Source organism: Brachypodium distachyon, chromosome 4, assembly GCF_000005505.3.
Source record: "Brachypodium distachyon strain Bd21 chromosome 4, Brachypodium_distachyon_v3.0, whole genome shotgun sequence".
In the NCBI taxonomy this organism is placed as follows: Eukaryota; Viridiplantae; Streptophyta; class Magnoliopsida; order Poales; family Poaceae; genus Brachypodium; species Brachypodium distachyon.
Window position 1 is genome coordinate 4,474,867 of NC_016134.3, and position 26,169 is coordinate 4,501,035.

Consider the following 26,169-nt stretch of genomic DNA (forward strand, 5'->3'; position numbering starts at 1 on the left):
TGAAGTACAAGACAAGTAACCTCGTTTAAACTAATTCTATCTTGTCTCTGATCCAAACAATATTATATCTCTGACAAAACCGAGTCACGACGGGGCGGTGGCCGCACCTTTGTCCGCGTCACGGCGACGTGGCGAACCTTTGCTTCCCGCGTGCGCCCACCGGGATACGCAGACCGCTAAAAAAATTATAAGATCCCTGTAGTGCTAAAAAAATTGTAAGATCCCCGTAGTGTTGCATATCAGGGGGAGGATCAAGGAGCCTGTTTATTAATCCAAAGTTGCAAATAATACTATTTCCCAGATGGAGCAGCCGTGCTTCTCCGCCAACCGGAACGGCACCTGCGCCGCCGCCACGGCACCCGTGGCGGAGACGCTGCTCACGGCGAGCCTCGCCCTGCTCGCCGCGCTCGTCATCCTCTGCTCCGGCCGCCGGACCAGCGCCGGCGCCGCCTGCCGCTTCCTCGCTTCTCTAGCCCTGATGCTGTTCTACCCGGCCGTCTCCTACACGCTCGGAAGCCGTCTCGCCAACGACAACGTCGTCTGGGCATGCTTCCTGCTCTCCTGCGCCGACACCATCTTCGCACGCGCAGCCGTCGACCTGGCCACCCAGGCCGTGCTGCTCGCCCAGGCCACGCAGGCCGTCTGCGTGCTCCTCCTAGCCCTGCTCCCCAACGCCACCTCTCTCCAGCCGCGGCTGCTGATCCTCCTGCTGCTGCCGCTCTGCGCGCTGAGCCTCGCCAAACTGGGCGCGCGCCTGCGGAGCGTCTTGTCCCCTTCCCGGGACCGCGCCCTCGCCGCCGACAACTGGCTCGTGTCCAGCTACATGGCGCACGAGTACGTCAGGAGCGTCTGGGACTTCGACGCCGGCACCATGAAGGGCTACAGGTACGTGGTCACGGGCGAGAAGGACGGCGATGGCGGCTTCGCAGGGTACAGGCTCGAGGTCACGGATGAACTCGTCACTGTGGACAGAGTGTGGCAGCAGCACGACGACGACGGCGGCGCCATGGATGATGATGATTCCTCGAGCCGGCTCAAGGATCTGTGCCTCTCTTTCGCGCTGTTCAAGCTGCTCCGGCGGCGGCTCACCGGGGACCCGCTCCACGAGCGCGACGACGACAGGACGCTTGCCTTCGTCCGGAAGGGCCTCGCAGGCGGAGACGACCACGAGCGGATGTTCCGGGTGATCGAAGCGGAGCTGGGGTTCCTCTCCGACTTGTTGTACGCGCGGTACCCTTCGCCGCAGCAGTCCCTCGCCCCGGAAACGGCCGTGTTTCTGGCGTCCATGGCGCTCGGCCTGTCCGCTCTCTTCCTCTTCTCCTCCTCCTCCCCGGCGGTGCTTCACAATCCCCACCCGCAGGCGGCCAACATCCTGCTCACGAGACTCGTGATAGCGCTGTTCCTGATCCTGGAGCTGTTTCACTACTCGTCGGCGTTGTCGCTGGTGTATTTCTCGGACTGGCACAAGGTGAAGATGTTCTGCCGGTACGTGCGCAAGCCTTCGTGGATCCTGCAGAGGCTTCTCAGGCTCGCCCTCATGTGTCGCCCTTCGACGAGGCAACATTGGAGCAGCAACGAGATCGGGCAGTACTCCCTTCTCCACGCCTGCCTCAGGAGAACAACGGGGGCGGCCCGGCGGAGCCTGCCGCTGCCGGCCACGGTGAAGCGCGCGATCCACCGGCTCGTGCGCTCGGAATGGCTGTCGGATCTCAAGTACGGGGACCGCACTCTGCAGCGGCACGACATGCTGCACGATTTCGACTGGTCCACCTCGAGGTACCGCCAGTACGGCGCCGTGGGCAGCATCCTGGTCTGGCACATCGCGACCACCATCTGCGCCGGCGCCGCCGGCGGCTGCGCCGGCGGCAGCCGCGAGGTGGCCACCACGCTCTCCAACTACTGCGCGTACCTGCTGCAGCAGGCGCCGGAGCTGGTGACGGACCACCCATACGAGGCGCGGCGGCTCATGGAAGCCTTGCAGCTTCGGATTCGGCGGTTCCTCGCGCACAATGGCTGCCGCTCGGAAGGCGATATGTTCGACGAGTTGCCCGGGTTCCAGCCCCGTGAGGCAGGGGATGGCGGGTACGAAGAAGACACCATCGTGGCAGACGGCATCAAGCTGGGCTGTCAGATATCCGACGAGATGCCTGACGAAGCGGCGCGGTGGGACGTGCTGTCGGAGATGTGGGTGGAGCTGCTGCTGAGCGCTGCGCCCTCGGGTAACGTGACGGGCCACGTCCAGAGACTGGCCACCGGCTGCGAACTGGTCACCCAGCTCTGGGCCCTGTTGACGCACGGGGGAATAGTCGACAGGCCCAAGAAACCGTACTACGAGTCTACTGCATGCGCTGACGGCGGAAGGTAAATCCTTTGCTTACCCCGTCCGTCGATTTAACATCTTTGTTAAGCTCCTCCGTAAATATCAATAAAGTCTACGAGCAATGTACTTAGAAAAAATACTGGCAGATCCTAAGAAATAAAATAAAATATCTGGACCTATGAGTTTGTTTGGACTAGCCAACCCAATCAAATGCGCGGACTTATGGAAATATACTAGGTAATATATTTCAACGCTTATCTTGCATCTATTCATTTATCTCATGCTCTAATACCATATCGAGTGTCATGCAGCGGATCGGTTCCCAAAAGTTCAAGCACGAGTTCTCATGCTCTAAAATCATATTGGATTGAATGCACTAGTCAATCCAACCAAAAGTCCGAACTTATGAAAAAACACTAGCCAATGTATTTGAACAAAAGAATTGTGAGTCATGACCAATGAATCTTAATTAGCAGTCAAGAAAATGCATGACTCAAGCCTTGTGAACAATGCATTGGTTAGATAGTTAGAACTGTGGTAGTTGTACGCTAGCACACCATTAACCCTAGCTTTGGCGTCGTGTTTCGTCCCATAGTCATAGTCGGTGTCCCGTTGTGAGTGTTGGTCAGCGGGTTTCCTGCCCATGTAGCTGTTTTTCTGTTTCTCCCCCATTTTCCTCTATCATGTCTCTAGGGTGCCAAAAAAAATTGTATTTCCGTTATTTCTATAATGGAGAAGGGAGAAATCCTGGGTGGAAAAAGAAAGTTTTGGCGTCGTGTGTGGTGAAATATAAGGAAAAAAAAGGGTGAAAGTTATGAAATTGAACCCATTTCGAAAACCTGATCCAAAACTGACCATCTTCAAATATTAATGAAAGTTGTCCCTTTGCTCAGCTTCGGTGTTGAGGTTAACAAGGCTAGCGCTAGCTGGTGTCGTCAAAACACACTGAATTCACGAAAGAACCGTTAATTAGGGCGTCAATCAGTGCCATAGACCCCGCCTAAATTTTGACTCTCTGAACATTTTATTAATTTTTTGCAACATCGAGGTGTATGGTAGGAGTACTAGCCTAGATAGGTTCAACCCGCAGTGGCTGGTGTTGCGTAATGTGTTGAAGTGGAGTGGGGTCAATTTTTGATGAAGTTTATAATATAGGCCAGTTTCGATCAAGTGTATCTTCTAAAGGCGGATTATCTTCTCTACGGTAGGCCCTAGTGATGACTTAAATTACCAGTCTTGTGCGTGCCCGTCTAGATTGTAGTCGGTGTTTTTAGAAGCAAATATTTTTGTCTTCAAAAACATTGTGATAGCTTGTGTACTACTGTCACTTACAAGATGTTGTCCTTGATGCAGCGATAGTGACAGTGACAGTTGCTAGCAAAGTAATGAAGCCAACAGGTGGAGGAGAGATGATGACCAATATGCCGCTCCACTCGTCAGGATGCTTTTTAGAACTGAAGCCAACAGTTTTTTTTTTTGCGATTTGATTTGGTCTAGAATTAGTCGGAGATAGTTATTTCCACTTCTATGCACTCTGTATGCGCTTGCTGCTTGCAGAAGTGTTATCTGTTGTGCCAAATCTGCAAAAGCTAGAAACCGTAGTTAATTAAATAATCCTTTGCTTTCTAAAAGAAGTTTTGTTGAAATGAGACTTTTTTTTTCAACTTAAGAGCTATCAAAAATGGAGGTGCCAAATAACAAGCAGCCGGTTGATTATTTTATCCAATCCACGGGCTCACCCCTCGATAAATTTTAAAAGCCAAAATTTTGCCATCCGATCATCATAACATCAGATTTACCTAAGCAATTTTTTTATACACACACAACATCATCTTAATATTTTTTTCTTGAGAGCCCATAAAAAATTACGGTGTGACTATTTCTAAATCGTCTGATTTTTAAGAAATGGATCTTACCATTTAATTGCGGGTCAGTTCTGTACGAATTGATTGAAATTAATTTAACTCAAAGAAAATTGAAATGGTGAGAGCATCAAGAGCAACTTCTTACTTTTGCCAATCAAAGTTTACACTTTGTAACTAACTCCATCTAACGAGGGATGACAAGGTCTTTCCCCCCTTTTACATCCACATTTCTTCAATATAGAGTGGCATGGGCCTTCCATGCGAAAACAAACCAAGGGTAAAACCAATGACAAAAATTCGACACCGACGAATAATCTAATACATAGAAAATAAATATATATTATGAAATATATTAAAGATACAATCATATATATATATATTAAAGAAATAATAAGGAGAAAATACAAATTTATTGGCGTTTTCATTCGATCATTATAAACATTTTTTAGATCTTTTTTTATTTGTTAATAATTTGGGGATTCCTATTGAAAATGAGAAGGCGTCTGGTAGTCGAAATCATAGAGAATTTCCAAGAAAATTGTGATTTAGGTGGATGGATTCTAGTTTTCCGAGACAAAGAAAGAATAATTGTTCTTCCACCTCTGCACGTAGATGATGCACATAACCGAAATTATTACCGGCAAAGTACAAGAAAAGGCCTAAAGGGATAGATGAATATAAGAAAAAAATGGCAACAAACATTTTTTTTTTGAAAGGATGTCAACAAACATTTACGTAACCGTCCAAGAGCAACCTTGATCAAACCGGCCGGTCAGTCCAACTACTCCCTCCATCGCATATTAAGTGTCTTAAATTTGCCCAAATATGCATGTATCTATCCTAAAACGTGTCTAAATACATGTAATATTCAATACTTAATATGGGACGGAGGGAGTAGTAAAGGCCTGATTTTAGTCCCATCTAAAACCATCTTAATCTCCAAAGTGCACACATGTTATCGGACCCAACTAACAACGATCAAATATTGAAATCATAGTTTTCACCTACCAATGCGAGGCTTTGCACGTGTTCCTACCGAGGCATAAAAACATAGAACTTTCCAGAGAAGATCTGACTATACTATATAACATGAAGTTCATATAAATATAAATGTAAAACACAGAATTGGGTACTTCCTCAGTTTCAAATTAAGTCGCATTTTTTTTTTCAAAATGGATGAACATGCATAATGAAACCTGTATCGATACATATGTATTTAGATAAAATTGCGATATTTATTTTGAGACGGAAGGCAGTGCAGGCAGAGCATGGGTTCCTGGCATCATGTAACTAACTGATACTTCGGCAGAAAAAGAATGTTGTCATAGGGGCCCGGCCGTGGAGAATTGTGTAGCTAAATGATGCTACTACAATTGTTTGAAACGCAGTACCGCTCCTTTTTGTCTGTGAAAGGAGTGGCGGTAGTAGACCTGCTTTTTCCAAAGGCACACATGGGAGTGAATCGGCTGCCTCATCCGTGAACAAAGTGGAAAAGGCCCGTGCTTTGCTTGTGGTGTGTGCCCAAAAATTCTATTCTGGTATAGGAAAAGTTCAAAGGCACTACTTATCAAGTTATCAGGAAGGACAGCATGTAGTTATTCTTTTTTTTAATGGGAAAACATGTAGTTATTCTCATAGCACAAATCATAATATTCTTTTCTCATAGAACAAGTCATAATATTCTTTACATATGTCCAACGTACACGAATTGGGAACACAAGTCAATATATTCTTTGCACATTTGTCCTGAAAGGGCTTGTTCGGTTAGTGATTTACCGGTAGGGATTGGCAGGGATTGTTGAGATTTTAGTTCAAATATCTGCCAATTCTCTCCAATCCCCCAGGGATGAGGAGAACCGAGAGTTATGTAGGCCGGGGTTGTCTTTTTCTTTTTACACGAACCCAGGTTATATGATAAATGGATAACAGGAGGGAAACAAGCTAGTGTTTGGTGCACCCTATCACGAGTCTTGGAAAAATCGGTCAACAGGCATCTGCCGAGTCTTGACGTGACTATCTTTTTTGCAACTTGCCTCCACAATGTAACCATCATTTAATGAATGAGAAGTTCTACCCGATAAAAAAAAAACCTCATCTGCCGAGTCCATGCATTGATGCATGCAGCTATTCAAAGAGAGGTGAATAGAATCAACTCTTAAAGAGAGGTGAATAGAACAACTTTCTTTTTTGCTAATAAGCGGGAGCTATATTACTCAATGATAAGGGTTGCAATCCGATTGTAGCTACAACAGAAGAGAAGAGACGAGGGATGTGATCCAAACAAACAGTGTGGTACGATCCTGCTCGACTACTAGCTAACAAATATGTATTCCTATTTTGATGACGACCAGTTTTCAGTAGTAATAACTCCCTAAGGCTACGGACAGACTCGCTTCAGCTCCATGATCAAACGAGCGTTGATTGATCAAGAGATAGCTATGGTTTGATTTGCTAGTTAATTTCGTTGTAAATGGGGTTACGTCTGCCCCAAATATCGTGGTGGATTCTCGTACTCATGTTTGTCCCATCCGTTTCGGTCCATTTCATTGTTTGGTAAATCAATTTTTACCTGTTTTCAATGCATTTTTCTATAGCAAATTATTATGTATTTAGACGCGTTTTAGTGTATAAATATATGTGAATCTAAACAAATTCGAGTCAATTAATTCCGGACGGAGGAAGCATAAAATAAATTTGGCTCGGCTGTAGTTCAACAACCGCAAATTAAGCCTAAGTCGATGCAGTCATAGCTTTTTGTTGAGCTTTGAGTTATCTATTACTTGTATACGATGTAACTATTGCTACATATGTCTCGTATTAAATGTCGCAAGTTGTTTAAATACGGATATATCTAGACAAGTTTTTGTCTCATATTAAATGTCGCAAGTTGTTTAAATACGGATATATCTAGACAAGTTTTAGTACAGACAAAGTTGCAACACTTAAGAGACGGAGGGAGTGGTTGATACCTCAACAGAGAGTTCTTCACGATGGCATCCTCCTGAAAGAGAAGTGCTTTATTTACTGGTAAAAAAACAGAAGTGTTTTATTTATTCTTCAGCGCGCTACAGATATTCTTTTGCAGATTATCTCCATATGTACTCTACGGACTTCGGTGGAATTTTTCTTTTTCTTAGTCCAGAATGTAACTCGAGTATTACTAAATACAGGGACCTCTTTTCCAAAATAAAATCAAATACAGAATGTAACTCGAGTACTACTAAAAGGGTTTATCTTCAGCAGAGTACAAAGCAAGCACACATCCCGTCCTTCCACAGGGTCCTATACCGAAGTAACATGAGTATATAATCTGAACAAGAACGAGAAACCACATTAATTTGCACAGAACACGCACGTGGAACGGGTCGATCAATCTTCGTCATTGACGGAGACGATCTTCCAGTAGGTATGGTCATATTCCTGGGGTCGATAGGTCCCAAGGAGCGCTCCGGACTTCACAGGATATCCGCCCATGGCGTTGAGGGTGAAGAAGGTGTTCTGGAGCGATCTGACATTGCTGAAGCCATCGTCGCGTTCCTCGCCCAGCGACCACAGCTTGTTAAGCTCCACGGCTACGTGGCCGCTGTAGGGAGCCAGCTGCACTGGCCCTTCCCCGTTTATGTTCACCATGGCTTGCCCCGTGGTTCTGTTCACCAGTGCAAATGCCCTGCGGCCATCGTCGTCCGTCAGATTCCCGGTGGCGCTGTAGTCCTGGATCCAGTGCTATTCATTTGCACACAAAAAAAGCATACTGTAAATGGAAATATATATAAAAGGCAAATTCTCTCGTACCCAAGTATTGGGGAAGGGCATATCAGTCAATTCACATTTCTACATTAGTAAAAAAAAAAGAAAAACCCCTCACCCCCCAGCCTCTTTCCTCCCTGGTTTCATCGCCGCCGGCGCCCTACACCTAGCCCGCGGTGCCGCCTCCCTCGCCCTCGCCCCAGCGTGCGCAGCCGCCGCGCTCCACCCAGCCCGCGCCGCCGACCTCGCAGAGCACCGCCGGATTCCGCCCTCCTCACAGCGCGCCGCCGCCCTCATCTTCCCCCATATCAACGGAGCAACCGTCGTCCTGCCCAACGAGACCGAACCACCTCCAAGCCCGAGCGCCCTCTCCCGAAGAACACCGGCCATGCCCCGAATTCTGCTCTTCTTCAACTCCGGCGCACTTCACCGGGCGCTTCTCCCATTCCCTCATCCCCTCTCCCGCGGCGGAGCTGCTGCAAAAGGGGGAGAGGAAGATGGGGGTAGGAGGGGTGGGGGAAGGGGAAAACCGCCGGAGTGGGGACAGAAGAGACCGGGGAGGACGACGGAGGAGGCCGTTGGGGCAGTGGCAGAGGAGCCATGGGAGCCGGCCGAGGTTCCGTTCGCATAGGGAAAGATCCCCCGCGTGAATTTTTGGACAGGTGTCAGATTACTCCAGTCTCCAGTGCCTGATTTCAATACTCCACCCTATTGCTCCGCACACCGCCCTATTACTCCACACACCTCAATTGGAGTAGTACGGAGTATCAGCAAATCTAAACCCTTAGATCTAAAAAATGAACGGTCTAAATTAATTCTGGGATACTGTAGAAGAACTCATATAACAAGAGTCAATTACATCAATAGACATGTTTAAGGATAGAGATTAGAAAACCACAACACCGCAACACGCCCGGGAAGAAAAAAAAACTTGAAATTGCAAACTTAGCCAAATAATAATTGAGTCGGACTCGGCTATTATCCGGACTTGAGCTGTTGCATTGAATCAAGCCGAGCCGATTTAGAACATGAAATTTGAAAAATTCCAGAAGTTGCTGCTAGTAGTACAGTAGCACGCTTGTTGAACAACTTTTAACCCTGGCTAGCTAAAGAAATGCACTCAATTAATTACTGGAGAAGAGCAAAAGTCGTGCGGCAAGAAAAAAAGTGTGGGTCTGGCCGGGCTCGCAACATAGTAGATCTACCAATCCACGTTATAAATCATGCATCTGACTACTCAGTAGTACTCACCACACCCATTCAGCAACACTGAATTGGTTGCAGGCTACCACTGTTCCGGTTGACAGATGAAGATACAGATGAAGGGGAGGGAGGGACAAGCCTATCCAGGGGAAGGGGAGAGAGCAGAGCAGATGGCGAAATCGATCTGCGTAGCTAGATCAGACGAGGCAACGGAAGCAAGAAACAGATCCAAGTTTTTCTTAATCTGGACCAGCCGAGCCGGGCTTCCACAGGCGTGCCCACGGAGCAAGTCAAGCAACCAGACACGGGGAATCACAAAACATAAAAATAAATCTTGAGATCTATGAATGCGAGGATTAATCTACAATCCATGTGATTATCGGCGGGATCTACCAATATGCTTAGCTTGGCTACCACAGATGTGTGCTCGTTAATTACCTGAGATTTGTCGCTGGAGTCGGCAGTCACGAGCATCACCTTATCGCCACGGACAGCCGCGTTCAAGCTCATGTTCATCTTGCAGAATATCTTCATCGGCTTCTCCGTTTCCATGGTGCCGGTGGCCGCTGGGGTACCTAGCTGCTGCCTTCCTTGCCGGAGTATCTAGCAGTAGCAGGAGAGACCGGTCCCTTGGATACCACAGCAGGACTTTGTATTCTTTTATGACTTCTCCCAAGCGGCTCTTATGGGTCTAGCGGATGCTCAGCGGCCATGTGGCTTCCAGGCATTTTCAGCCCCTCGAATTTTCGAATGGACCTAGCTGACAACCTTTGGAGCATGTGGTCTGCCCATAAAATCGTAGTGAAAAACTTTTGAGTCTACAAAGATAGAAAACTGGAGTGGCAACATTTAAACACCATGATAGAACAATTGATTTAACTAGACATCATGGAAGTCTGTGCGTTATAAATGGACGGACATGATTTAAAAAATTGAGTAAAATACACCACTAGTTCATGAACTCGGCAAAAATGAACACTTTAGTACATAAACTCGAAAAATGCACACTTAAACTCCTAAATTGGGACTAATGTGTCACCTTAGTCCAAAAACGGTTCGGCGAGGCTTAAACACGCCACGTGGCTGCCATGTCGGCTTCGGCGACCCCTTCACCGGCGTCCTCTCGTCAAAATTGAGCGTTGTGGGCTTGATAGGAACCTTAGGCGAGGCGGCGGCAGCAACGGCGTGGTTTTTAGGGCCCCAGGATCCCCGTTTGGGCGCCGCCTTGCCCCTCATGGGTGGCTCGGGCATGGCTATTTTGCAAAAAAAACCCTGAGTAAATCGAGTAGCAGCCCGTAGTTCTAGCCGAAGCCGACATGGCGGACCGTGGCGTGTTTAAGCCTCGCCGAACCGTTTTTGGACTAAAGTGACATAGCAGTCCTAGTTTAGGGGTTTAATTGTGCGTTTTCCGAGTTCGTGAACTAAAGTGTTCATTTTTGCCGAGTACATGGACTTGTGGTGTATTTTACTCTAAAAAAATTTATTAATAAAAATAGAATATCTACTTTCCAGCCGACTTAGAAATCTCACTCGACAATTATAGCCATCTGATTGGGATTTTTAATTTAATCCTTTGTACTTGCATAAATTTTGCACGAATCTCAGTGATTGCGTCAGACAGCTATTAGATTTAACTTAGAAATAATAATTTCTCAGTCTCCCTAGAAATAGCAAAACCGTAATAAAAATGGGTTGATCTTCTGCCAAATCTCTAATGATAAATTCATTGAGAACTTTGAAAGACCGAATAAGTAGTGACAAGTGCTCCTGCGCTTTTCAACTAACTTTATTCCATGAGTCTCAAAGCACCATTGCTTAGTTATAATTGAGGCCAATCTTTCCACATTTGGGCCTGCACCCAAGCCCACGTTACGGTCTGCTTTTAAATGTGTGCGAATAATTAAGGAGCAAATTAGAATGAACTATAACGTCGGGATACCATAGAGGAAATTTCACATCAGTAAATGAGATTCGTTGTGGAAAAAGATTCATGATGGGCCACGGAGCTCTCACAAACAGCTCCTAGCTCGTAAAAAAAGGTCTCATAAACTGTCCTTAGATGAGATTGTAGACGACACTCCAAGGAGCATTAGGATTCAAACAAAGTATCACAAAAATTACAACACAGAAGAAGCAAAGCATCTTTGCCTGATGTAATACACACAAGATACTCCAATACTGGAACAAATAAAGAAAATGCTCGTACGGCCTGAAACGGATAAAAGCATGAAAAAGAACACTCTCTGCTCACTCAAACATACTCCCTCCGTCCCATATTAAGTGACTCAAATTTGTCCAAATATGATTGTATCTATGCCTGAAAAGCGTCTAGATACATGTAATAGAAAATCACTTAATATGGGACGGAAGGAGTATATAAATAACTAAACTCGCCGAAAACGTTATGCAGGATAGGAGGTATTGGCAGTTGTTTTTGTGAAAACTTCCAAATTAACGTTGTTTTTCTTCTCCAAGTTCAACCAAACATTCACTTGCAACTTGTGTACCTGCAGTGCAGGTGACAGTGAAACATCAGCTCAACAAGGGGATTGCAATTTGCACACACGAAAGTGAGAAAACTATAAAACTTACTTCCATAACATAATAGTGTTTCTTTAAAGATCAAAATGGAAGCACAATAATAACATCACAAAAGTCCCCATCCTTGGAAAGTTTTTAGTGTGGGTCATATGACATTCTGAATCAGCTATACTTTCAGTTCTTACTACTAGTACTGAAAGTGGCACACCAAAAAATCGAGCAAGACACACGGTAGAGAATAATGGAAAGGCAGAAAATATCAAATTTACTGACGGCGCCCAACACGACATGGACTCTGTCTCTATGTCCAACATGACGTAAGTAACTCAGTCGAATATATGTTATAAACTCAAACAAGAACACCTAAACAATGATAAGATGAAGTGTGGTCCAGCATGGACAAGTAGCGGATGTTCATGTATATTATGAGCCAAGATGCGCCCGGTTTGGAACACATGATATGAAAAACAGAGGAATATAAAAATTGTAATAATTGGATGTCATGTTCCGTAGATTTCTACAGGAATCTGAAACACAGGAATCGTACAATAAGCTGTTTGGATGTTTCACGGGAATTTTACAGGGAAATGAAAACATGAGGTTTGACCAAATGTTTTGAATCCTCCAAAACATGAAGAAAAGGAAGCATTCCTATAGGAATTGTAAGTACCAATCTTACAATCCAAATGGCATCATATGAAAATTTCCTACAAAATTTCCTATAAAATACCTTTGTTCCAAACGGGCCTAATTTTCTTTCGGAAAATCTATTTTCCAGCCATAATGGAATTACAGTTACGCACGCACGAAGAGAAGAAGCAACGAAATCCCGGCCCAGATCGATCGAGTCGGCCGGCGGGCGAGGTCCATGGGCTCTGTCGCCGGGCAGCGGCGGAGTCTCCCTGATGTGTCCTCACCATGTCGGGCTACCGCCGCGGTGATGGTGTTCCGGTCCAAGCTTCCTCACCATGTAGGGCTACTGCTTCCTGCGTCTCCCAGCGGGGTCGTCCACACCTACGGCGAGGTGGAGATCCTCTCCCAACGAGCAGTGGCTGGGCTCCGGCGTCTCGGTGTTGGCAAGGGCGACCTACTGCTCCTCCTCCCCCGCAACTGCCTGAGTTCGCCGTCGTCTTCCTCGGCGTTTGCCTGCCTGGGCGCCGCCACCACCATTGCCACCCGTTCTGCAAGCCCCTCGAGATCCACCGCCAGGTGGCCGCCACGAGCGCTATGGTGATCGTCACCGAGCAGCCATCAGGTATCCTCCTCCTTCGTGCTCTCTCCTCCCATGCCTGATTTTTACTTGCTATAAAGTGTCCCCTACATGCCCTGTCAAGGTCTGCATAAGAGGTGTTCGATAAATTGCTCGTGAGTTGTTTCACGTTCTGATCCACTCAGATAAACCTGCAGAAGATGTAAAAGCTTGTTGCCGAGGTGTTGTGCACGCTCCGCAGCTCCCCGCTCTCGTCATCAACGAGGGCAGGGACATGCTTACATCCACCTTCGGACATGTGGGATCAACAAAAGTCCATGCCTCATCAACTTGCTCTGGATGCCCATCCTACCTGTAAGTAAGCTCATTTACCGTTTCTTTTCATCACTCCAATGTCGCCACACAACAGCAGGTGTGCCCCTGATCCTTTAGTTACAAGAAGCTGCAGTCCTACTAGTTGGGTAGTTAATTCCTTGTTTGTCAAGCTGTTAATTAGAACGGTCAAACGCACACAATTTCCATGTGAATTGTGGTTGCCACGCAATTGCAACAATCCAGCTTGGTTCTTGCCGGCAGCATAAGGCGGACTTGCTAATTTATTTAGTTGTATAGGCACAAGCAGCAACCTACCAGGGGAGTCCATGAAAAAAAAAATCTGAATTTTCTCAATCATGTTTTTAGAGGATTTAGGTCCATTCTTGCGATTGTTCTGATATTTTTCTCTATAACAAGCAACCAGATGGTGCATGCCTACCTCTTTCCTACATTAGTATTACAAACGGCGACCTTTGGGTCGATGCCCACCAAACAGAGACCGGCATGATGCCCTTGCTGGCTTGCACTATAATGGTGGCAGCAGTGGCCTTCCCTGCAATGGGGTGGTAATGGTGGCCATGCTAGAGCCAAGGGCTTCCGACACTAGTGCCACTTCGGGCGAGACTACAAGAAGCTATACGTCGATCGCACGCCGAATAAAGGCGTGCTACTGATCAGGTAGGAGCACAAGTGGCAAGTGCGTACAACCATAGCTCCATATGACAGTACTGGTGTTCTTATCTGTGAGAGTGATTGCACGTGTTGTGTTACAGGCTACCGACAGACAATATGCACCTGAAAAATATCTACCGACCTTTTAAAAAAGAGAGTTCCAGTACGCAACTCAAGAATTGAAAACCTAGATCGCACGATTTGCTTAAACTTAACATTAAATTCACGTACGGGATAAGTAGTACATACCTTTCATGAGCTGTAGTTTGGTTTCTTTGGCTTGTCAATCAATCCCCCGTGCGTCAACAAAGCCCAAAGCTGGGTGACGAGTTCACCTCCGGTGGCCAGCTTCTTGATATGAGCGGTCACGTTATCCGAGGGCGCAACGCTCAGCAGCAGCTCCACCCACATCTCGGATAGCACATTCCACCGCATCGCCTCGTCAGGCATCTCGTCAAATATTTGGTAGCTGAGCTTTATGCCGTCGGCCAGGATGGTCTTTTCGTACCCACCATCTAGTTCGCCGGACTGGAACCGGGACAACTGGTCGAACATATCGTCCTTGTAACGGCAACCTTTGTGCTTAAGGAATCTCTGTATTTTGTTCTGCAGGGCTTCCATAAGTAACCGCGCGTCGTAGATCTTGTCCGTCACCAGCTCCGGCGCCTGGTACAGCAGGTAGGTGCAGTAGTTGGACAGTGTGGTGGCCACCTCGTGGCTGTCGGTGCTGCTGCTGTCAGTAGACGGGCGATGATCAGCGGCAGCTTCCAGCTGCTTGGCGCCGCAAATGGCGGTGGCGATGTGCCAGACAAGGATGCTGCCCACTGCACCATATGGGTACCTGGAGGTAGACCAATCGAAGTTCTGCAGCATGTTGTTCCTCTGCAGCGTCCGGTCTCCGTACTTGAGATTGGACAGCCACTCTGACCGGAGCAGCCGGTGGATGGCTCGCTTCACTGTGACAGGCAGGCTCCGGCGAGACACCGTCTTCATCCCTGTCAGGACACCCTTGATCCATTTGTGCAGCGGCATGCGTGCCAGGATGCAGGAGCGGTTACTCTTAAGGCATGCATGGAGGAGGGAGTACTGCCCCACTGAGTGACTCCAATACCTGGTGGTCAGCGTTGCCCGGCACATGAGCCACAGGAGCCTCTCCATTAGAGGGTGTCCCTGCCACGAAGGCTTGCGCACGTACCTGCATAGCATCTTCACCTTGTGCCAGTCCGACAACACCAGCGACATGTACTGGTAGAGCTCCAGGATGAGGAACAAGGCGATGACGAATCTAGCCAGCCAGATGTCGATGCTTGTGGTGACAAAGCTCATGCCGCCGCCGCTGCTGCCTGGCTTGGGGTTATGGTAGCGCAGCATTGCTGGGCAGAAGAGCGTGGAGAGGCTGAGCGCCATGGAGGCCACGAATATGGCGGTCTCTGGGATCAGGGACTGCTTTGGCGATGGGTAACGTGCGTAGAAGAAGTCGAAGAGGAAGCCCAACTCCGTCTCGATCACCCGGAACATCCTTTCGTGGTCGTCACCGCCAGCGAGGCCGTTTCGGGCGAAGACGAGCGTCCTGATATCGTCACGCTCGTGGATCATCGGGCTGTTGCTCCCGCCGAGGCGTCGCCTGAGCAGCTTGAACAGAGCAAATGACAGGCACAGGTCCTTGAGCTTGCTTGAGGAGGAGGAAGGCTTGTTCTTCTGTGTCAGCAGGCTCCCAGCATACCCGTCGTGCTGCCATAGCCTCTCCACCGTGACTAGGTCGTCCGTGAGCTCCAGCTTGTACTCCGCGCAGCCTTCCTCCACGTCCTTGTGGCCGGCGACCACGTAGCGGTATCCCCTCATGGTCTCCGGGTCGAAGTCGCTGACGCTTCTGACATAGTCGTGGGCCATGTAGTTGGAGATGAGCCAGTTGTCGGCGGTGAGGACGCGATCACGGCCGGCTGTCAGGAGGCTCCAGAGGCGCATCCCCAGCTTGGCGAGGTTAAGCACCCAGAGCAGCAGGAGCAGGACCTTGAGCTGCAGCGGCAGGGAGCCGATGTAGGAGAGCAAGAGGAGGAGCACGTAGATGACCTGCGTGGCCTGGTTGAGCACGGTGCGGGACTGCTGGTCGGAGTCGTCCACGCTGCACGCGAAGATGCCGTCGGCGCAGCCCAGCAGGAAGCAGGCCCACACCACCACCAGGTCGTTGCGGAAAGACCCCGACTGGATGAGCCCGATGGTGTATGACACCGCCGGGTAGCACAGCATCAGCACCAGCCACACCAGGAACCGGAAGGCGGCGCTGCGGCTTGTGCGGCGGCCGGAGCCGAAGAAGACCAGCGTGGCCAGCAGGGTGCAGCTCACCGTGACCAGCACCTCCACGCGGACAAGGATGCCCACCGGGGTGGCCGCCCACGCCGTCGCCGCGTCGGTCGCGTTCCGGACAGAAAACTTCTGCTCCATCATCTGAATCTGATTGTGACACCGGCGTCCGGGCGGGAACAGAAACTTTGGATTTTCGAGTACTAGTTTGTTAGCCTTAGCCAGCAGCTCGGTTCATTTTCTTCTTTCTTAAAGAGAGCTTTTATGTTTGATTCTTAACGTCACATGCAGGACTGTTCCTAAGTCCGTACAAGACCAACACACGGCAGCGGGCAACATCTGCATAAAGGGTTGCCCGCAGTCTCAGAAAAACATCTATCACCCAAGTATCAGAAAAATCTAAAGAGAAAATGAAAATCAACACCACCAACTCTACCGGAGCACACGATTGATAACCTCTTTGTCCGCTTGTCACTGAAGCATAGACCAGGACAGCAAGTATATTTTCCAAAAAAAAAGACACCAAGTATATGTAACTAGTGTGCTTTGCAATAGCAGTATCATTTCTACACAACACAGCTGCCCGACCAGAATAAGTGAGACAGAGTATTATCTAAACCCCACAACTAGGTGCCAAACATATCGTGTCTGGTATTGATTTGTCGCAACCTGTATGATCAATCATGTTGCGCGAGCATGTTGTTATTCGAAAAACAGATGTCTAATTGTCTTATTACGGTGACAAAATCTACATTGCGAGCTTCCCTGCATGTTCCTTTTCTGAGATCAGGAGTGCCACCGGGTATACGCTGCGGAAATACTTTGCGTGCAGCCCATCCGTCTCATGGAATCTTCTTTGCTTCCAATTGTCCCTAGTTCCTGTAGTTCTTACTTCTTAGACAACTTTACCTTTTTATCTTTCCGGGGTGCCCTCTGACGCCCTGTAATGAAGCATTTGCTTCAGGATTAGCCATAGTTCCTCTAGGACGAGATAAATTGATGCTGCTGCATTCTAGTCTCATCTTTTTCTTGGTCCTGCTGCATCGGACTACTCAAATCAACGGAAATAGATCGCCTGACGTATGGCTGCTGCCGTGATGGTGGCTGACACATCAGCCACGCAGCCGTACGTCAGAGTTCTGCCTCCAAATCAACATGCCTATGGCAAGTTTATGGAGTCTCCAAGTTACATCACACGTACGGCTGTTGGTCGTTAGAAACGTAAGCTGCTGACAGCTGGCTACTTTTTTGTTTGAGCGAAAGCTGATTTTTTTTTAGAACAATCATCTGACTTTATTTATTCAAAGAATGTAGTGCAACTGATCGAAAAATATAAAATGACATCAAAGATTTCAGATAAACCGAAAGTTACATCGAAAATCTTCGAAGCCAACTTCTCTAGCTGCGCCAATCGCATCTTGATATTTCTCCAAATCTCTGGTGACGAAACAGTAGAAGACCAAACCTGCATAAGCTGGACTAACCTTATAGGTTTTACTGAGCCGCATGAGCCGTCCACCCCAGCGGGTGAGAACTTAATAACGTTGAACGCCATTATGACCGGGGACACACCCCTCGCAAGACGGGTTGTCGAACCATTGAATCATCGCCGAACCAATAAGGAAGATGTCCAAAATCACGAAATTACGAGCCGTGAGATCCCAAAGCTCCATGGAGTAGACTATGATAGCCACGTCAGAACGAGGATGGAGCTGGGAGACTATTAATCCGCACATCGTCGCCTCCACCGTCAAGGCGTGCCGCCGCCAAGGACACAAAAACCTTACAAAGAAGGTACTAAAACGATGCCAGATGTTGATCCGTGGTTCCCCTCACCTCTTGATGGCCAATAGGCTATTGGAGGCGAGGGGAACCGACGAAGATGGAAACGAGATTTTTCTCCAACGGCGGCTAGGGTTTCACTCGTGCGAAAGCTTACTGTTTAATTAATCGGTTTCATCCAAAAAACTGGAGTTGGCCCGGGCTATATTTTACACCAGCTGGGCCGGGCTGGTTTATTTCTGGTACTTGGACCAAACAAGGTTCACTTCACCCCCTAACTTCACCCATACGCTGTCTCAACACAAGTTGCTAATTTTTTTTTAAAGTAATACGAATTTTTTAAACATTTTTTGAAAATAACACGCGTTTAATTTTTTTTTAAATAATACGGCCTGGGCCTGGCCGAAGCCGATAAGGGCCTAGCCTAGGCCCAGTCGTATAGGAGGCCGATCCATAAAAAATGTCGCCCATTTTATACTAAGTTAGTACAAATTTTGTACCACGTGAACGACACTTTTTATGGATCGGAGGAAATATGTGATAAGGCTATGGAGGAATTTTGGAATCACTAGCTGACGCCCACATTTGCATGAGTTGCATTTGTATTCTAAATTTAGACAACACAAAATTGATCATCTTTCCACAAATCATTTTAATAAAGGAACATGGAGTTGCCTAAATTATGTCTAACATTTTGACCTGCAAGTACTTGACGTATTGCCCCAATGGGTACGTATATTGGCTAAGGTTGGCCGGCAGAATATCATGCAACTTTTGCCGGAGAGTTTCTGAAACCTGGTCTATTTCCATATGTTTCGTCTGCCTCTTTAAGACTATGTGACGCTTGTTCTGTATAAAACTCAAAGGTATTTCTTCTCGCTCTTTTTTGAGAGGAAAAGGTATTTCTTCCTCAGACGCCTTCTTCCCCTCTCCGACTTTTTTTTTTTACGAGGAACCTCTCCGACTATTTTGAGACTGTTGGGCCTTCTGCTCTCACCTTCTCTTTCCTTTTTCTTTCCTTTTCCATTGGTGAGCCAGGTGAAGGGGCTCTCCCTTCGGCCCAATGCCTTGCCGAGGGCTAGCTTCGATTCGGGCTAGCTTCGGTTCGGACTTCGGAGTACCTGGCCTCGGCCTCGGCCTCGTTGAGATGTTGTGGGCCGAGAACAAACCTGGTCAGGAAAAAAAAAACGAGGTCAGGACGTTGTGCCGATCGGACAAAGGGGAGACGCGTGCGAGCGCTTGATCGGACGGAGGAGCGTCATCACCTTCCTTCTACAAAGAATCTTCCTGTACGTCAGGTTCCCAATGAATTAACGTCTTGGCATTTAAATGAAATTCCTGGCACTTTTCCTTCTACTCCCTCCATCCCATAAATATGAATGTATCTATGTCTTAAAAAATGTCTAAATATATGTAATATTTCGACACTTAATATGAGACGGATGAAGTATATGGATAGAAGGATGAAGCATCGTACGAAATTGCAATATTCTGTTGGCATTTCCCTGAAGAAAAATTCTATTGGCAACACGCCGAGAACAGGAGGACATGAACCATAAGTTGGTTCAATGTTCAGTTACGTTTCTACGTACAGAAATAATTTGTGATATGAGCGTGAAACATTTTGGAAGCCTCATTTCCACTCCAAGATTGAGATCTTCAAACAGATAGAACGAAGATTGTACTCGGTTTTTTTTTTATAAAATCTATAGAAATCCAAGTCAGTTACTTCGGGACGGAAGGAGTAGTATTTTATATGTTTACATAACTGTTTTGATATATAGATTTGTGAATATAATCTATCAAGAAATTCTACGATGACATCCTTGTAATATGTTTGATTTTAATTACAGGTGCTTGGTGTCCTTTAAAAACGTGCAAATTACAGGTTTTACTTATCTCTTTTATATCAGCAACAATATTATGCAATATAGCAAAACAAGCAAAGCAATTAAATGCATAATATTTTTTTACGGGTATAAATGCATAATATGAACTTATTAGAATTAATGTTATCACATTTTTAGCACTAGTATAGATATCCATAGAATTAAATGTTGCAGGTATAACCAGCCTATAAATGCCCACCCAAACCGCATTCTTCGCTGACCCATCCATAGCACAGATCGATCCAACAACTTAACGATCACATCACCATGGCATCATCAGCTTCAATCCTTGCAGCAATGCTGATCGCAGCCCTGGCGGCGGGCTGCGCCGTGGACGCGGCCAGATTCACCATCACCAACAAGTGCTCCTACACTGTCTGGCCAGCCTCCATCCCCGTCGGCGGCGGCGTCCGCCTCGACCCGGGCAGAACGACGACCCTGGACGTGGCCGCCGGGACACCCGCGGTCCGGATCTGGGCACGAACCGGCTGCACCTTCGACGCCAGCGCCCGCGGGTCCTGCAAGACGGGCGACTGCGGCGGCAAGCTGGCCTGCACCGCGGGCGGCAAGCCCCCGGCGACGCTGGCGGAGTTCACGCTCGGGTCCGGATCCGGCAGCCGCGACTTCTACGACGTCTCCCTCGTCGACGGCTTCAACGTGCCAGTCAGCTTCGCGCCCGCCGCCGGGTCCGGGTGCCACGCCATCAGCTGCGCCGCCGACATCAACGCGCGGTGCCCGCCGGAGCTGAAGGTGGACGGGGGCTGCGCCAGCGCGTGCCTCAAGTTCAACACGGACCGCTACTGCTGCCAGTCCGGGCCGGCGAAATGCCAGCCGTCGGATTATTCGAGGTTCTTCAAGGGGCTCTGCCCTGATGCATATAGTTATGCGTTTGATGATAAGAGCAGCACCTTCACCTGCGCCGCCGGGACCAATTACCAGATCACCTTCTGCCCCTGATTTAGGCCGCCCGGCTTAAGTTATAGTGCACCGAAATGATTACATAATTTAATGAATAATTTGTTGTTTGTACCTCGCGCGCATATTAATTCATGAGTAACGGAAAAGCCTTTTTTTTTAATGCGACCTTTTTGACCGAGCGACGTACGCCGTCTTGTACCAAGGAAGAAGATGAAGCTCCTCCGTCCGATTGAGTGCTCGCGAGCGTCTCCCCTTCGTCCGATCGGCACCAAACGTCTCCCGATCAGGCTTGTTCTCGGCCCACAACACGTTAATCAGGCCGCGGCCCGCTTAGGCCGCCTAAGTTAGGCGTCGTGTCAGGTAGTCCGAAGCAGGTCCCTGGCAATTTATTGGGCCGAAGGGAGAGCCCCTTTTGTCGACAGGCCGCCTGAGCACAACAACCATTGAAAGCCCTCCGCCCAATGGAAAAAAGGAAAGAGAAGGTGAGAACATCCGGCCCAGCAGGCCGGCTACCCAAGGAGGGAAAAGGCCGAGCTTTTGTGCAGTGGCCTTTCTCTGTCGTTTCCCTGCAGGTTTTCTCCACAAAATCGTGAAAGAATCACTGGAAAATGGGGCATGCCCCACCCTAAAAATCTAGTCTCAGGTATATAGATGTTTTATACACAATGCATAAAAGGTCAAAAAGACATTCTCTTATAGAGGAAAAATCCAACAAAATCCCACTGGCCCCATCCTAAACTTTTGTTCTAACTCCGCTACTGCATATACAGGAGAGGTTTTAGGCAATATTTACAAAAGTTAGATGGTGGGAACACACCGAAGTAGAAAGTTTACAAAAAAAGGAAAATAATTACCCTATTTTTGCGACAAGCGTTTACCAGCTGTGGTTCACTGATTCTCCTGTATCGAGTATAGACCCCTCGTGTTTTTCCACCTCGGCATGCAATGCCTGATCGATTTGTGTTTTATGACTTTCTGTACGTGCTCAAATCAGGCGGAGAGGGGAAGGAGGCGTCTCGGGAAGAAAAGACCATTGTCACCTCCTAGCCTGAAGAATCACACGAAACATATTGAAATAGACCAGGTTTCAGAAAAATCTTAAAAAATTGCATGCGGCGATGCTGGCCAACCTTATAGCCAATGTAGCCATTGGTGCAAGCAATACGTGCTTGCAGGTCAAAAGATTATTTTGGAAATGGCAAAACATTAAGAAAAAAGTTACACACAATTCAGGCAACTTAATTCGTGTTCCTTTATCAATGATTCGTACGTGGAAAGATGATTAATTTTGTGTTGTGCGTAGCCGGCGACCCGTGGAAAGATGCGTGCTGGTAATGGCCTCACCGCAGACTGATACAGCCATCGCAGTTGCCCCTTTCGAGAGGCAGAGGCTATGGCAAAGCGGCAGATCGGACAACGGCGGTTAGCCCATCTCCAAGGCCACCCCCATTTGTTCATTTGAAGGTTTCTGAACAAATATACGATCCAACGGGAATCCTCATTTATTCAAAAGATGTCCATATCCCTCATTTCTTCTCTAAATTTGGATAGAAAATAGAGAGCCCCATTTGTGCAAAACTTGTCCATTTGTTTTTTTGTCTCACATGTCAAAACTCATTAGAAAGACAAATGATACCATTGGGCAACATGATATTTTCTTCACCCCCATTTGTCTAAACATTCTCTAAATGGACAAATGGGGAGGACGAATGAGACCTCACCCTTGGAGATGCCCTTAAGGCGTAGCCAGTAGTGGAAGATATATCGCTGGTTGAAACCAGTAATAGTAATCCGCTCAGATGTAATTCGATCATCTTACAAGCGTAAACAACAAATGTACAAGTTAAGCAGAAGACCGAATTTGAATCACAATCTACAAAAAATGCTGTAAGGATATGTTCTCAAACAACATGGAAATTCTGAAGACCAAATTAATTGCGTATGCTCAGAGCCTGAGCCTGAACTGAAGAGACCAATATCCCAGCTCGAGCAACAAGAAAATCTATGTGGATGAATGCATTGGGTTATAATTAATCAGGACTGTTCGCTACTAGTGTCTGCATGAGCTGCAGATCGCGATAGAACCTGCGTCGTCTCTGCCCTGTTCCAGAGGCGGCAATCTCAAAGCGGCAGGTCGGGCAGCGACGGTTAAGGCGCAGCCAGCGGAAGATGCAGCGCTCGTGGAAGGAGTGGGAGCAGGGCATCATCCGGAGCTTCTTCTTCATGCCACCGCCGCCGCCGTCGTCGAATAGTTCGTCCAGACACACCGCGCAGTCCTGCTCCCTCGCCTCGCCGACGGCCGGGACGTGCAGGGCCTCCATGGCGGTCGCGGAGGCCGTGTCGATTATCTTCTCTTCTTCCTCTTCAAACTCGCGCAGCAGGCGGCGTGCCAATTCTTCTTCTTCCTGGCGCCTCCGCCGCTGTGAATCTCTTCTTCTTGCCCTTTCCCTCTCATGCTCGTCTTCATAGTAGTCCACATCCTCGCTTGGCCGCCGCCGCCTTGTTGTCGCGAATCCTCCGTCATCGACAACACCCAACGACGACTCCATCCCTCCGCCCGCTCAAGTCGCCGGGTAATTTAAGACGCACACGTTTAGTTTTTCTTCTTTTCCGAGCGGCGCACGGGCACGGCAGGACGCGTTTAGGGTTTTAAGTTAGGCTAAATTTTACGAGCCCACTTATACCCGGCCCATTAAGTTGCTTCAGGTATGTACAACTGGCCCACCCAACTATTGGACCGCCCCAATTACCAGTATTGTTTTTTTGCGGATAAAGGATTTTATATTGAACTCAAAGAAGGGTTACATCACGATCACTCTTTTGTTTCTCAAAAAAAAAATCACGATCACTCTTCTCTCTCCATCGTTCGTTGAGAATCTTAATACATAAACCAAGTCTGACGGTTGAGCAATCAACTTATTTCTAATTAAATTGTATGTATCTAAGTCGCACTTTGTGTTTCTAACAAACCATGCATGGTACAAGAGCATGTCTAGCAATAGTCCCTAAACTGAGTCCCTAAACTGAGTCCCTAAAATTGCAAGTAGAGGCCGGCCCTGATAAACAGGGGCTCAAAAATTGCAATCGTCTCCAGCAAGAAACCCTAAATCATAGCCCCTATTTCTTCCTATTCAAACAATTTCATCCAAATTCACCTCAATTCATCTGAAACTCACCACAAATAATCCAAATTCATCATAAAGCATCCAAATTAATTCATCATTTGTTTAGCCAATTTCAACACTCATCACTCCAATTCATCATTTTATATCCAATTTGAGAAAAAAAAAACACCAAATCACATAAGGAGATGGCTGCGGCCATGGGAGGAGGAGAGCGGCGGTGGCGTTGGGATGCGAAGCAGGCGGCCGGGAGGAGATGAGCGACGGCGGCAGGATAGGAAGGAGGCAGCCGGGAGGAGGAGAAGAGCGGCAGCGCCGGGGTGGGGAGGAGACGAGCAGCGGCGCCGGGATAGGGAGGAGGAGACGAGCGGCGGCGGCGCCAACGGCATATGGCGGCGGGATGGGGAGGAGACAAGCAGCGGCAGCTCTGGGCAAGGAAGGAATCGGGAGAGAGGAGAGAGAGAGAGAAGGGGGTGGGGGGGGGGGGGAGAAGGAATCGGGAGGATAGTGAGCCCCTACTTGGTCCGTAGGGATGAGGGCTCTGGTGCTAATTTGGAGGCCTCCCAAAATTTTGGGGCTTGTTTTATGGCCCCTGTTGAACCAAGTTCTTGGCCTCAAGCCCCCAAATTAGGATATAGGGGCCCTGTTTGGGGGCTCTGCTGGACATGCTCTAAAGACGGAGGAAGCCGTGGTTAGCTTAGAAAATGAACTAACTTATTAATTAGCAACACGCTTCAAAATGAGCCATGTGACACATCTATGGCAATTCAAATGTTTATTAGTAATTCTTTATTTGTTGGAGAGTACATATTACAGGGTAATATATATGATCGTCTCTCATAACAGAGTAGAAAGTGTACTTCCTTATTGAGTAGTACATATGACTTATTTATCTACGTAATTAAGCAAATATTTCATAGAATTACTAAGCATGCATGCATGAATGCACTCAATTAAGGGCACATGACGATCTGGTAGTTGGTCCCGGCAGGGCAAGTGAAGGTGCTGGTCTGGTCATCCTTGGCGTAGCTGTAGGCGTCGGGGCACTTCCCCTTGAAGAACCTGGAGTAGTCCGTGGGCGGGCAGTTGTGCTCGAACTGTCCCCTGCAGCAGTAGGTGTCGCCGCCGAACTTGCCGCAGGCGCTGGCGCATCCCCCGGCCACCTTCAGCTCCTGCAGGCACTGCGCCGTGATGTCCACGGCGCAGCTGGCCCCTCGGCATCCTCCGCCGAGGGGCTCGAAGCTCATGGGCACGTTGAAGCCGTCGATGACGGACAGGTCGAAGAAGTCCTTGTTGTTGCCCTGGCCCAGCGTGTACTCGGCCAGCGTCGTCGGCTGCTCCCCGGACACGGCGCAGTCGAGCGCGCCGCCGCAGTCGCCCGTGATGCAGCGGCCGCGGCCGTTGCTGTCGAAGGTGCAGCCGGTGCGCGGCCACACGCGGGCGCCCGCGGTGCCGGGCGGCATGGTGAATGCCCAGGACTGGCCTGGGTCCAGGCGCCGGCCGCCGCCCGGGAGCGCGCCCGGCCACACCGTGTAGCTGCACTTGTTTACGACGGTGATTGTGGCAGCGTCGGAGAAGAAGGCGGAGAGGAGGACGGCGAGGAGAGGGATGAGGATCACACGAGCAGAGGACGCCATGGATGCTGCTGCTGCTGCTATGGCTAATTTCTTCTCGAATGACTTGTAGTACGATGGTGTGTGTGAATTTTTGGGGCTGGGGCTGGGAAGTATTTATAGCAGCCGTGGAGGGTGATAGGATTTGGTTGGGTGTCCAAGTTAGTAGCTGGCTACTTATTTTTCCACGGTCGCATTTGGCAGCATACATGCATGCATGCCATACACGATCTTGAATTAACAGTGGCGGGCCGTGGAATCGTCAACCAGGGAATTATACTGGGCCATTAGAGATGATTTACTCGTTTGGGCCAAAAAAGAGAGAGTATATTTCATCTGGGTAACGGCGGTTTCCAAAATAAAAATCTGGGTAACGATGAGTACAAATTTGGACTACCTTGTACCATGGTTTATGATTACGATATTTTCATACACCCTCCGTCCAACGAAAGATGTATCAAGTTTGTCAAAATTTAAATGTATTTAGACATGATTTAATGTATACATGCATTCAAATTTAGTCAAATTTGAGACATCCTTTGTGGCCTCGATGCACGGTCGTATGGAAATCTATTTCCATCTAACACAGAGTGTTTCCATAGTGTCGCGGCCGTTACATTTTGTGAATCCAAGAATTTACCTTGTTCTTTATTGGTCCCTACCTGGCAGAG

General features: G+C 48.1%; 5 protein-coding genes across 9 annotated transcripts; 2 read left to right on the forward strand and 3 right to left on the reverse strand.

The window, feature by feature from the left end:
- Positions 1 to 3,989, forward strand: LOC104584381. Its single transcript, XM_010238884.3, has 2 exons — positions 1 to 2,361; positions 3,674 to 3,989. The coding sequence occupies exons 1-2, from the start codon at positions 302 to 304 to the stop codon at positions 3,696 to 3,698; spliced, it is 2,085 nt and encodes a 694-aa protein (XP_010237186.1). The 5' UTR covers positions 1 to 301; the 3' UTR covers positions 3,699 to 3,989.
- Positions 3,990 to 7,296: 3,307 nt separating this feature from the next.
- On the reverse strand, positions 7,297 to 9,868 carry LOC100836056 (ricin B-like lectin R40C1). 2 transcript variants are annotated; one of them, XM_010238885.3, is made up of 2 exons: positions 9,574 to 9,868; positions 7,297 to 7,896 (listed from the first exon to the last, which is right to left on the reverse strand). In XM_010238885.3, the coding sequence occupies exons 1-2, from the start codon at positions 9,685 to 9,687 to the stop codon at positions 7,555 to 7,557; spliced, it is 456 nt and encodes a 151-aa protein (XP_010237187.1). In that variant the 5' UTR covers positions 9,688 to 9,868; the 3' UTR covers positions 7,297 to 7,554. The 2 variants fall into 2 exon arrangements, with proteins under 2 accessions (XP_010237187.1, XP_003575655.1); XM_003575607.4 differs by having other exon boundaries at positions 7,297 to 7,908; positions 9,574 to 9,847.
- A 1,305-nt stretch (positions 9,869 to 11,173) lies between these two features.
- Positions 11,174 to 17,202, reverse strand: LOC104584851. Of its 2 annotated transcripts, none has more exons than XM_010240612.3 (2): positions 14,123 to 17,202; positions 11,174 to 11,642 (listed from the first exon to the last, which is right to left on the reverse strand). In XM_010240612.3, exon 1 carries the CDS (start codon positions 16,316 to 16,318, stop codon positions 14,126 to 14,128), a length of 2,193 nt encoding a protein of 730 aa, XP_010238914.2. In that variant the 5' UTR covers positions 16,319 to 17,202; the 3' UTR covers positions 11,174 to 11,642; positions 14,123 to 14,125. The 2 variants fall into 2 exon arrangements, with proteins under 2 accessions (XP_010238914.2, XP_014757644.1); XM_014902158.2 differs by lacking the exon at positions 11,174 to 11,642 and adding an exon at positions 12,821 to 13,012 and having other exon boundaries at positions 14,123 to 16,333.
- LOC100838815 (protein P21-like) lies at positions 11,686 to 20,923 on the forward strand. 3 transcript variants are annotated; one of them, XM_024462704.1, is made up of 4 exons: positions 11,686 to 12,931; positions 13,072 to 13,240; positions 19,810 to 19,844; positions 20,141 to 20,923. In XM_024462704.1, exons 1-4 carry the CDS (start codon positions 12,595 to 12,597, stop codon positions 20,800 to 20,802), a joined length of 1,203 nt encoding a protein of 400 aa, XP_024318472.1. In that variant the 5' UTR covers positions 11,686 to 12,594; the 3' UTR covers positions 20,803 to 20,923. The 3 variants fall into 3 exon arrangements, with proteins under 3 accessions (XP_024318472.1, XP_024318473.1, XP_024318474.1); XM_024462705.1 differs by having other exon boundaries at positions 13,084 to 13,240; XM_024462706.1 differs by lacking the exon at positions 19,810 to 19,844 and having other exon boundaries at positions 12,789 to 12,931; positions 13,084 to 13,240.
- A 3,718-nt stretch (positions 20,924 to 24,641) lies between these two features.
- On the reverse strand, positions 24,642 to 25,600 carry LOC100833507 (alpha-amylase/trypsin inhibitor). Its single transcript, XM_010238886.3, has one exon. It carries the CDS (start codon positions 25,520 to 25,522, stop codon positions 24,839 to 24,841), a length of 684 nt encoding a protein of 227 aa, XP_010237188.1. The 5' UTR covers positions 25,523 to 25,600; the 3' UTR covers positions 24,642 to 24,838.
- Positions 25,601 to 26,169: the final 569 nt, after the last annotated feature.

Coding starts and splice junctions, on each gene's coding strand:
- LOC100833507 (XM_010238886.3), bottom strand. CDS start 25,522: ATGGCGTCCTCTGCTCGTGTGATCCTCATCCCTCTCCTCGCCGTCCTC.
- LOC104584851 (XM_010240612.3), bottom strand. CDS start 16,318: ATGATGGAGCAGAAGTTTTCTGTCCGGAACGCGACCGACGCGGCGACG.
- LOC104584381 (XM_010238884.3), top strand. CDS start 302: ATGGAGCAGCCGTGCTTCTCCGCCAACCGGAACGGCACCTGCGCCGCC. Junction 2,362..3,673: donor GCATGCGCTGACGGCGGAAG/GTAAATCCTTTG, acceptor TCCTTGATGCAG/CGATAGTGACAGTGACAGTT.
- LOC100836056 (XM_003575607.4), bottom strand. CDS start 9,687: ATGGAAACGGAGAAGCCGATGAAGATATTCTGCAAGATGAACATGAGC. Junction 7,909..9,573: donor ACTCCAGCGACAAATCTCAG/GTAATTAACGAG, acceptor GCAAATGAATAG/CACTGGATCCAGGACTACAG.
- LOC100838815 (XM_024462704.1), top strand. CDS start 12,595: ATGTCGGGCTACCGCCGCGGTGATGGTGTTCCGGTCCAAGCTTCCTCA. Junction 12,932..13,071: donor CGTCACCGAGCAGCCATCAG/GTATCCTCCTCC, acceptor TGATCCACTCAG/ATAAACCTGCAGAAGATGTA. Junction 19,845..20,140: donor TAAAAACGTGCAAATTACAG/GTTTTACTTATC, acceptor CAATCCTTGCAG/CAATGCTGATCGCAGCCCTG.